The 12,336-nt window shown below is 37.9% G+C and overlaps 1 protein-coding gene across 9 annotated transcripts in view; it reads left to right on the top strand.

Annotated features, from left to right (window-relative positions):
* The window catches only part of LOC124798714, a 495,837-nt gene that overhangs the window by 222,112 nt on the left and 261,389 nt on the right, over nt 1–12,336 (top strand). For all 9 annotated transcript variants that reach the window (XM_047262235.1, XM_047262236.1, XM_047262234.1 and 6 more), the window contains exon 3: nt 9,191–9,242. Coding sequence is in view for 2 of the 9 variants with exons in the window: in XM_047262236.1 (XP_047118192.1) it covers nt 9,229–9,242 (14 nt within the window). In the remaining 7 variants the exon portion in view is untranslated. The remainder of the gene's footprint in view (nt 1–9,190; nt 9,243–12,336) is intronic.

Below are 12,336 nucleotides of genomic sequence, written 5' to 3'. Positions count from 1 at the left end.
TGGCAGTGGCCCATATCTTAGTGAGCTGTCCTCCTCAGTCTGCCCTGCGACGGACTCTTCAGTTACCGGACTCGTTACCATTAATATTAGCTAACAACGCCTCATCGGCTAATTTAGTTTTATACGTTACGGTGGGTTTTATCATTGTATATAAGTTTTAGCGCATGTCCTTTGTCCCTTTGTGTTCTCCACTATAATGCTTTTAGGGTGGATGTTTTAATGTGTGGCAGAGTGGCTGCTTTTTCTCTTTATTCTCGTGGTCGGCCAGCCACAGTCATCTGCTCTCTTGTTCTTACCCCCTTCTACCTGTTTCTTGCTTCTCTCTGTGGTTTTCTGTTCCTGTTTTGCCCATGGTAGTGTTGGTTGCCTTCTGTCACCCTTCTGGTTCTTCCTTTCTCCTGTTATTGTGCTGTACGTCTCCTTTCTTTTCTTCTTTCCCTTGTGTAATTATTTTACCGGGAACAAGGGACCAATGACCTCGCAGTTTGATTACTCCTCCCCCCCCCCTCTCCCCTTCTCTTTTAAACCGACCAACCAAACAATAAGTTGAAATCAGTAAGCAGCTTGTTCTACAACAGATCGGAGTGTCTCAGATCACATTTAGAATGTGTTGTGCAGTGCATGCCTTCAATTCTGCTACATCTTCCAGGTAAACCCAAAGCCAGGTCACATGATACGGACGGCCAGGCTGTAGGGAAATGACGGCTGATAATCATAGCATTTTCGAAAAGGCCTCTGCAGTAGGTGCTTCACTTGCTGTGCAATAAGCGGAGGCGGCCATCCTACAAAAAACATCCTAACCACATATTTACCCTGTAGGAAGAGCAGAATGACGTTAACGCGCAAAAGGCTCATATAGCGCTCACCATTGACGGTACAGCTAACAGGACCCGCACAGTGTTGCCAACTCCTAAAAAACGTCCCCCCCCCCCCCCCCAGGATCAATTCGAAATCCCCCAAAATTTTCCTTCGAAGCCCCTAAAGTTCCGAATAGGCATCTTGTTTGATAGAAACATTGAACTAGTAATAAAAAACATTCGGGTAGGAGAAATGATGATTTTATTTACATAGTTGTAGAAAATACAACTTATAATCTAAAATACCTTATGATTAAAAACACACAGGCGAATTTTTTCGACTAATTCTTAAGCGTTGTGATGGCGTTAACTAATAGAAAAATAGACATTTTTATGTAAGGATGTGTGATTAATTATTTTAAAAACTTAGTAACGCTAAGTTAGAGGTTAGTAAATCTGAAAGTTAAGACAATAATAACGGAAAAAAATGACGCACAGTACGAATGCTTCTAATTTAACATGAAACAAAATATTTCGGGATGATATAAATGTGCTCCGATTTCGACTTACAAAACATCGAATATTTCGTCAAAGGCTTGAGTATCATGTTGCGTTTTACCATTGTCTGGCCGTTTGTGATCATACATATTGACGTTGAATAACTCGAGCATACGACTAGATGGAACGAATTCGACACACGAATCGCAGTCTGTTTGCAATATAAATCTTACTATGATGATACTTCGAAGTACTTAAAGAGACAGATTATAGCGTAATTTATTTTTAATTACACTGTACGTCGAAAAAGCTTGTGTTTGATATTGGCTATATTTCCAAAACGCTTTTCTCCAGCGGAATCACAACCTTTGAAATACCTCGGTATAAAATTCAACGGAGTTGGATACATTCGACAAGGCTTATTTTGCAACGGATTCCATTCAGATTCCGTTTCATTCTTGTCGCCGTATGAGTGAGTCCTATAAATTACAGTAAAAATGCCAGGCACATTCGGTTTTATTTGAGACAAAGCAACTTGTGGGTGAATAATGGCCATCGTCTTCAGAATAGACATTATCTGGCAATCTTTTTATGAATTTCTCGCCCCAAAGTATAGAGACGTCTTCTCTGGCATCTGGTAAGTCTTTCTCTATATTTTGTGCAGTGGAATGCATTAGATAGGACACGAAATCAAAATCTGCTAATTTACGGTCACTCACTTTCTTTAGGCTCGATGGTACAACAAGTTTTTGCAGTAAACTTTTAAGCATTAAAAATAGATCTTCGTGCAACTTAGTAGGTTCCACGTGGTCACTTTTGGAAAAGTAAATTAATTTGCGTTGTACTTTTCATCTCAAATTTCAAGACGACAAGGAAAGCTTTGAACGGTAATTTGTCATAATATCGTAAAGCTGTTCAGCCTTAAAGCATTTATCTTCCGATTTAGGAACTGAAAATGGCAGTTGTAGTTCTTCCCGCTGATCTAATATTGTGTTAATTGCCTCGGACCATGCAAGCCAACGTGGTCCACTAAGGCCTTGAATCTTCTTTGGTTTTCAAATACTAATCATAGTTTTGTACAGTATCTTATACTTTTCTGATCTTTTAGGGTTGTAGGAAAACCAGTTATGCGTTTTCCGTACTAAGAATTATAGTTGACGCGGAAATGTTTCCGATGCCTTTTCAGCGCACAGATGGAGTGAATGACAAACGCACCTCATGACAGTTATATCACTTATTTTATTCTTAAACAGAGCGGGGACAGAATTCCAATTGTTTCTATCAAATCCTGAAGCATGCACGGACCTAGCACGTTTTTAATGAACATCGAACATTTAGTACGAAGGAGTTTTAGATCCGAAATCGCAGGTGACGAAGGGTCTAGCTGTGGTGGTAGTATTTTGATCATGTCATCCACAGTCTGTAGTGAACTGTGCACTGCGATGACTGCAGAAATTTTCAATTCAGCGATCTTGGTTGTTTCTGACAAAACTGGTTTGAACGTTGAAGTCAAAGTTTTGCGTGACTTTGCAGATTTGTCGAATGCTACAGCCTTCTTATGTTTTTCAGTCTTTGCATGACTCAAGAGATCCTTTTTGTGCGCTTTTAACATAATTCGACCGTACTTGCAAGTCGAGGAGCATGGATCAGGACCTATCCAAACTGTAATAAAAATAAGATATTCAGTAATATATTACGGTATATATCAGTGCAAATTAAACCAGATTGACAACCTTTAGACAATTTTTTTTTATGGGTTCCAAGGCCACCTCATCTGCCTGGGGAACGAAATAAATGTAAAAATATTAGTTAAAAAGAACTTTCACACCACATTCATATCAAACGTCACGAGTGCAACCATGAAAGTATTCAAATTACCGCGCCGATAGAAATATCCCCATAATTCATTCGTAAGCTAGACAGATTAACGGACTCGTGTCGAAAAGAAAGCAAGCAAGCAAGTACATGTAAATTGAACAAAATTAATGTGCAACACCTGGAAGTAATAGTCAATCACTGCCAAATCAAGCTCCTGTTCAAAGGCATTCCACGAACTGAACTGAATCAACTGACACACTTAACCTACTTTACCTTTTTTAAGAAAATGTTGCGAAAATCGTGGCTGGTCTCCTGGTCTGGAAGCTCTGAAGAAATTCTTGCATAACAATTATTTATCGAAAGAATCAACGTTTACGTGACAATTCATTACGTATTGCTGCAAAACAATGACCGATGTGACTGCGGAAATCAGCTTATCTTTCTAACCTCATTTTACTATTCAGTTTATATTTTCCGTGATCACATTCGCTTATTCTTTTTCTCAAGCAGAGTATGATAAGGAGAATGTAATATTTCGACTAGAATGCGATATATTATGTAAAATTTTTTATACCAATTTAAAAAAAAAAAACTTAGCTGCAATCCCTGGAGTTCTGGATCAGCCTCCCAACGTTTCGCATATTTTTGTTGATATCGTTTCATGTTTTCTTTTGGAATTCTAGAGCGAATATAAGCACCAATCGTTCATCATTGATGTTCTTCTTCATTTCTTGGTACTTTACAAAGACAATTATAACTAACTTTGTAATTCTAAAGAGTAGAATACGCTACTTCAAAGGTCATCAGGTACCTGGCCGCGTTAGAATCTCAGCCATGGAGAATAGAGTGAATGAGTGTGCACAGGATAGGAGAATACGTAGAACCGGCGTATTGGAAATCCGTTCTTTTGATAGTTCTGTGTTTTACCGCGAGCGGCGCGAAGATGCGCAACTTCCAATAGCAGTACAACACCGTTCAGCGCTTGCGCGGTACGAAGTTCCTTCTCGTTGCGTTGGAGACAAGAGTAAAAACCATTCCCATCATAGCTCCGTCTACATATATACGTCTTAGATGTTGCCGACCGTAGCGCCGCCACAAGAGGTACGGATTTCGTGTCCACTGCTGAAGCACGCTGTGCACACTCCTTTGCTCTAGTCTCCATAATCTCAACCGCTGTCGTTCGCGCGCGCTTTCTATCTTTCTCTGAGTCCCCCCGTAAAAATGAAGCCCCTACAAAAAAAACCTTTCCATCTATCTTCCTCCTAAATTTGGGGGGAAACCCTACGTTGGCAACACTGGACCCGCAAGTCCCATCTCCTCCAAAAAATGTGGCCCTCCAATAAACTATGCCGCCAACTTACATCACACAGTTACGTCTGCATAATGAAGCGGTACCTGTTGAGTACGAGCGGATTTTCCGTTGCCCATTGTAGTTCTGTGCATTGATATGACATTGGAGATGGAAATGAGCTTCATCTGTCAACATAATGTTATGTGGCCATTGATTGCCCACTTCCATGCGAGCAAGAAATTAAAGAACAAACATTTGTCTTGTCCAAAGTTCTGGCAATTCCCTGTGCACTGCGCACCATTCCACGATCCCACTTGCAATAATGTGCCCACATCATCTACTGACGATAGATCAACTGTTTTGCTTCCTCTGCCACAATGCATAAAAAAACTGTGATTTCGGTTTTTTCCCAGACTCTTGGCAGACATTGGACCAGCACCTTTTTTCAGACTCCTGAGTGTCCAGATCTTCAGCAAAGTTACTGACGTACAGACTCGTCTCTTGTAAAAGAGCTATACCAACAGCGCGCGATCCTACATTGAGAGACATACCAAGCGAATTGAGGAACAGGCGTGTACCGCGTGTATTTTATTTTGCATGATGTACCGCTTAGAGCGCAATCTATTGGTAAAATTTTGTTAAATTTTTTTGTTTCCTCGACATTTCCCCGCCTTTTATATTATTCCATTCAAATTTGACACCATTCTGGGCTGTGGTTCGTTTTTCTAGCCTTCTAAAACTAGAACTTCAATTATAAAGCATCCTGTAATTTGTTACAAACATGTTGTGCATTCAGACTAAAACAGATACCATGATACGACTAGTCCTTGCCAAAAAGGGGGTTAACCCTTTTTTCTGTATTATTTTTTTAAAATTTGGCATGCGTGTTCATTGGATCCGCACATAGGAGTAATTCGCTTCGACATGGAAAGTGTCAATGCAATTATACAAATACAATTAATATGGCTTAATAGCATAGTACAATAATATAAATAAAAGTAAGTATAAATTTTTCTTACTAACTGAATAACAACATGTATTTTTTTTATTCAAGAAGTCCATTAAAAGTGTATATGGGAACTTTTAATTATTTCTGGAAAAGAATTCCTCTAAGGAGTACAGTGGTCTAGTAGATATTTTTTAATGTGCGTCTGAATAGCATTTCATATTCTCTTGTACATTTAATATAATTAGGCAGTGCATTAAAAGCCTTAATAGCATCATGCTTTACTACCTTCTGTGCAAGTGACTGATTTTTAGTTCAAAATGGAGATCATCTTATAGTTGTGGTATGAACAATTTGTTTCGTACTGAGCATAGTTTTTAATGAAAAAATTCGTCAGAGCGTATGTGTACTAACGAATTGTTGTCTGTATTCCTAACTGTGTGAAGAGTTTTCTACATGAGGATCGTGGAGAAACTGCGCAAATAATTCTGACTTTTTTGTTTTTACTGGTGAATTACCCCAGAAGATTACGCCATAACTCATTAACGAGTGAAAGTACTCAAAATAAGCTGGTTTTAAAATGATGTCTGCAAGATAAACGATGATTCTTAAATCAAATGTTGCTGGTGACAGTCTTTTTAGAGTCATGGACACATGCTGTTCCCAGTTGAGCCTAATGTCAACATCAACCCCTGGGAATTTAGTGGAGTGCACCTGTTCTAGTACCTGGGTGTGGTGTGCAATGACTGTTTCCTGGATTTTTATTTTTAGTGTGGAACTGAATAAAATTAGTTTTTTAATATTAACTGAAAGAGAATTAATTGTAAACCAGGCTGTAGCTTCTCTGAGTATGTCATGAACATCTGGCTCCAGATCGGTAGGGGACGTGCTATCTACCACAATGGTTGTATCAGCAGCAAACATTGTGAATTCACATTTTTTGCTAATGGAGAGGGGTAGACCATTAACATATGTTAAAAAATAGTAAGGGCCGAAGGACAGATCCCTGGGGAACCCGATGCTGTATTTTGCCCCATTCAGAAGCCACTGTATTAAGATATCCATTGTTGCAGCCATGTAGGATCACCTTTTGTTTCCTATCGTCGAGATATGATTTTAACAAATTACCTGTAGGCCATTTGATTCCATAATGATAGGCCTTCTCTAAGAGTACCTTGCAGTTTACATAATCAGTAACCTTGGGAAGGTCACAGAAGACACCAACTGTTGGCTTCTTACTGTTACAAGACTCAAAGATGACATTTGTGAGTATATGGCACACTGTCAAAACCCCATTATGAAAACCAAACTGTCCATGGTTAATAATATTGTGGTTATCTATGTAGGCCACAATCCTGTTATACACTGTTTTTTTTCAAGAACCTTTGAAAATGTTGTTAACAGAGAGACAAGATGATAATTCGTGACATCGGTAGCATTGTTGGACATGTATAGAGGTCTCACAATGGCGTATTTAATTCTCTCTGGAACAACTCCTTCGCAAAGAGATGTTGCAAACATGAGCAGATACTACACTTACTTCATTACTCCATACTTTAAACAGCTTGCTGGAGATTTTACCTATGCCTGAAGATCTTTTACTTTTTAATGAGTGAATTATTTTTTAGTTTCATTGACGGCTACCTGTTTTACATTTATAACATTAGATATTTCAGGGAGGTTATGTTTCAGATTATCTGTAGTTTCGCTTAGGTCACCACTGCAACCTATTTGAGAATTGACAGTTAAAAAGTGGTTGTTATATGTCTGCTAATTGTTTACTAACAACTATTTTCGAATCGTTAATTTTTAAGATGGTAGTTTTTATGGAGGTGGTTTGAAAAGATCTCGGAACGGAATAGAAAAAAAGTGCTTTGTTCCAGTGCCTTGATCCCATCTCGAAAGAGAGTTTCCTCCATGCCTGCAAAATAGTTGTCAACTCCGACTGTCAATTATTCGTTTGAGGTGAACCTTCGTCCACCAAAATTCATACCTAGTTCGTGTAATTTTGCCATGGCGACTGCACACGTTTTTGCTCCAACGTCAAGAGTTGGGGCACCCATCTTGCAGATAATTTTTTAATTTGTGATTCTTCAGTTAAAATGTGATATACCCTTTCAGATAACATCTGGCAAGCGTGGGCAATTCCACGCACTTTCAATCGGCGATCCTCCATGACCATTTTGTGCACTTTTGCAATGATCTCTGGAATAGTGACACATCTTGGCCGACCACTGCGCAGATCTGCATCTGAGCTCTCCGGACCAAATGTCCTTTGCATTCATACTTTTCTTTACGAAGTACTTAATCACTCCTCGAATTTCGATTTTATTTTTTCCGTCTTCGTTCTGAATTTATTATTTGAACAGCTAATTTCAGAAATTATGCACATGGTCTTTGATTTACTAATTACTTTTGTTAAAATTTAACAGTATGTCCTATGATAGTTAAGCTGGAAAGGATTATTCAGGTTTCTGGATATCATATACAGGTCTCATTTTTTCTGACATGATAGTTGTATGCCGTCGGTGGACCATGATATTTTACCAGATTGCCTGCCCTGTAGTCTGTAGATCTTTTTTAGGAAGACAGATATACCCGATTGTTCATCACTAAATAAATATATTTTATATTAGCGTTACCTGCGAGATAAACATGCCTCCAGTCAGTCTCCTGAAGGTGTAATTTTGAACTCTTTGAATATTTTTCCTCATTCATGTTTCTAATGGTTATCCATTGAGCACTAGCATTACTCTGGTGTGTGTTAAAGCTGTTAATGGTTAGTATTTCCTCGTCGTGATCAGAGAGACAGAGTGCTGGAAGTGGCAGTAGTTCTTGTGGGCAAACTAACAGGGGAGACAAGATTGTAGGTATGCATTAAATTTGCAATTTCTGCCTTCGAAGATGAGGTAACTAGGAAATCTCTATTAAAATCTATCACTATGATATCCCCATTTTTCCTTGTTAGATATGTTAGCACAGAATCTAATTGTTTTATAAACATTTTAAAATTACCAAATGGTGCCCTGTATACTGGCACAGTTGCCAGTGTCTTGTCAGCTTTTGGTATTTCAGTAACACATACCTCGAAATGTTGCTCCACACAATATTTCTGTACATCTATTATATTAAACGACAGATTTTTTTCATGTAAATAGCTACCCCATCTCAACTCATATGCTTTCTACTCATATGCGGTAGGTAATAGATAGTTTGGAATATTGAGCATTTCAATGCCAACAGTGACAAGGTGTTCTGTTAAGCAGAAAATATGAGCACAATATGCATCTCCTGGTTCATCAATATTTATTGTAAGTTGCTCAACTTGCAAAACATGGTTTGAATATTTTGGTGGAAAATTGTGAGCTTATTATTAGTGGCATGGTTGGTTGAGTTACTGTCACAGTTGGGACTGAGATTTATTTCCTTTGACATACCATTATGATAGGGGAAATTTTCTTCAGGGAAGGTGGAACTGTTGTGCTAGTAACACTGGTATTTATTGGAATGGACTGTATTACTTACATATTGATTGGAACCTTCCCCAATCTGTGATGATACCATTAAAAAATCCCCAATTACCTCTTGCATTTGAAAGAATGGTCTGGTGGACAGCAACTGTTGTTTGTTTGCTATATGTTTACAGCTATATGATAACTGTATTTTATTTAATTTACTTGTGTATTATGGTTTGTGGCCTAATGCTTTTCTGTTAAAGACCTTTACTGTGCACCCATTTCCAAAGTTAAGTTTTATGATTTTCAAGGAAAGGGTAATTTTACCATTTACCTGTAGCTATTGAACCGTGTTGATGCAGGGTTTCATATCTCTGTTTTTTAGGTGACGAGTAGTGCCCCTCATTCTTGTACCTGCGATTCATGCAACATGTAATGTGAGTATTGTGGACATTTTTTGTGGCATAGAATTACAGGAAATAATTACCTATCCTCTTACAATATTGCCTTAGACTTTCATGTGATAGTGTTACGTTTAACTGATAGCCAGAAAAGGCAAAAATGCGGGTCTGAAGAAGTGACATAATGTTGCAGTTTGCTTCACGGGGTGTTCAGCTGCAAAGTGATGGTTTGTTCCGGAGATATTGTGCCAGTCTACTTGTGATACATTCTGTGTCAAATGATAGTACTACCTGAGTAAAATTATTGCTGTGTTCCTTGTAGTCATTTAGTGCATGAATATTTAGTTCTCACCACTCATGCTGGAGAATGTGAGTGTGTGCTAGGTTCCCCTGGCCAGCCTCGTTGTTTAGCCTGTCAAGAACCCTTCAGTAAAGTACAGCCTTAAAATTTAGCAGCAAATAATTTTCATATTAGTATTAGTTTTGTTGTTATTATTATTATTATTATTATTGTTATTATTGTTATTGTTATTGTTATTGTTAGTTTTAGTATTATTTATATACATATGATACTGTAATGCTTGGGTGTTGTGCTGCTAATGTTGGAAACCTAAACATGTAATCACAGATTTAGAAAGTAGAGGAAAAGCAATGTGAAATGCAGTACCAGTGTTGCCTGATAGTAAAAACCTAGGATTTCTTTGTTTAGGGGTAACAGAAGAACTTCATACAAGGTTTAGCTGTAATGATTGAACAATGTCATTATTGCAGAAACATTCAATGAGCTAAAATGGTTTTAAGTTGTGATGATTGAAGGTTTTGATAGAAGATTGGTATTATTGTTTTCATTGGGGGTGGGGGTTAGGGGGTACCTCTTCCATCTTTGAGTTTGCTGAAGAGCTGCTCAGATCTACATTTTAGTGTTTACTGCAGGTATTTATACCTTATGAAAAGTTAAATATTGGTTTCTACCTCTTGGGTCATCTCTTTCTTTGACATAAGATAAGTAACATATTTGACACTTCAACACCTCTCCTTTAGGGTTACATTCTACATTTCCTTGTCATTGAATGCTTCATTGAGAGAGAGAGAGAGAGCTGCTCTACACTGTACTTTGATGAACACCCCATGGCTTGAAAGTATCAAAGTACAATTTATAGACTTAGTTTATATTCCAGTGAACTGTTCTCTGCATTTCTACTAAGAAAAAAAAACTGCCAGTGGATGATGACGATGATGATGACGATGATGACGATGATGATGATGAGTGTTTGGCCCAAAGACTGATAGACTGGTTTGATGCAGCAGCTCTCCACACTCTAGTCTGTGCAAGCCTCTAAATCTCCAAATAACTATTGCAGCCCCCATCCACTTCAGCCTGGTTACTGTATTCATATCTTGATCCCCCTCTATAATTTTTACATTCCACACTTCTCTTCAGTATAGAATTGTCAGTCAATCCCTTCTATTAGTCAAGTTGTGATGCGTTCCACCCCACCCCAAGTTTTATTCAGCATTATCTACCCACCTAATCTCCTGTAGCACCACAGTTGAAATACATCTGATCTTTTATTGCCCAAACTGTTTACTGTCCATGTTTTGCTTCTGTACTAGACTACACTCCAGACAAGTAACTTCAGAAAAATCTTCCCAACACACAAATTTAAATTTGATGTCAACAAATTTCTCTTCTTCAGAAACGCTTTGCTTCCCGTTGCTAGTATACACTTTATTCCTTTGTACTTAAGCCATAACCAGATACTTTATTGTCAAAATAGCAAAACTTTTCTACTACTTCTTGTGTCATTTCCTGATGTTTCCTCAGCATCGTCTGATTTGACTACTTTCTGTGTTAACCTTGCTTTCTTTTGGTGTTGTATTCATCTTATATCCTCCTTCCAAGATGCTGTCCATTGTGTTCAGTAGGTCTTCAAAGTCCTTTGCCACCTTGAGCAGTGGTTTCCAACCTTTCTGTGCAGTTGATGTTTGCTGGTACCCCCCCTCTCTCTCTCTCTCTCATGCCATTGCCAGAACTGGGACCTAACTAAACTTTATAATGAAAAAGAATTTTCTTTGGTCACTTTTATTTTTGAAATGGTGAAAGATAAATATTATTTACTTATGTAGATATTTTACTAAATCAAAACTAGAGTCAGAAAGGTGTTTGGTACCGCTTATTTCTGACAGTCTTTCTGTATTTGGCTTGTTCACAATCAGTGCACATAATGAGTCATGCTCAAAGTCCAGTCAGTCTTTTTTTTTTTTCTCTCCCAAAACTTGTTCTATCGCCAGCTCCTGCTCAGAAAAAAAAGAGATAAATGTCCACAATGACAGTAAAGACTTGTTACATGCTTCCTCTGCATCAACCCTCTGCCTAGTAACACTTGCTTCTCACACACCCTGCACCATCAAAAACCACTAAGCTAAAATGTATGCACTACACTTACTGTTGGTAAATCACTTGACTGCTAATTTCCTTGCTGAACTCGCAGTAGTTGAAAGACTTCAGGCTAATAATTCTTTGTGTCTGACCAATGCCCCTGCTACTACTAAATAATAATATTAATAATAATAATAATATTGCTAACTTACATAACCAGTGTTAGAAGATTGAAAAATTGTGATAATGGTATGATCTTTCAAAATAGTTTAGTTTTATGACTGAAACACAGTAAAATCATTTTAATTGTCACTCATCAGAATATTTAATCTTACCACTCTCTTGGTAATTATCCCCAAGTTTAGAACCACTGATCTAGAATCAAATGGGTATCCTGAATATGTGAATTACTGACAAGAGACTTCCACAGATACGTTAAGTGAGTACATTACTGTGGATATCGAGCGAGGTGTTCATTGGATATTAAGTGGGTGAAGACTTTAACATAATACTGACTAGTCATGAGATCCTGAACTTTTGCGTAGATGTTATCTCTTAGGTTTCTTGACCCAGACGGAAGATTTTGGGGAGAGTTTGGCATACGTCCTTTTTAGTATTTCGGAAACTACACAATAATTTGGAAAATGCTTGGTTACATTTTGCTAAGTTAGATGAATTATATATTACGGCAGTAATTTAATTTACGGATTATGTATTGAGTTAATGAAATGTAAAGAATTGCGTAACCAT

The sequence above is a fragment of the Schistocerca piceifrons genome, chromosome 5 (genome assembly GCF_021461385.2).
Source record: "Schistocerca piceifrons isolate TAMUIC-IGC-003096 chromosome 5, iqSchPice1.1, whole genome shotgun sequence".
Classification (NCBI taxonomy): domain Eukaryota; kingdom Metazoa; phylum Arthropoda; class Insecta; order Orthoptera; family Acrididae; genus Schistocerca; species Schistocerca piceifrons.
This window is presented reverse-complemented; position numbering and strand designations above follow the sequence as displayed.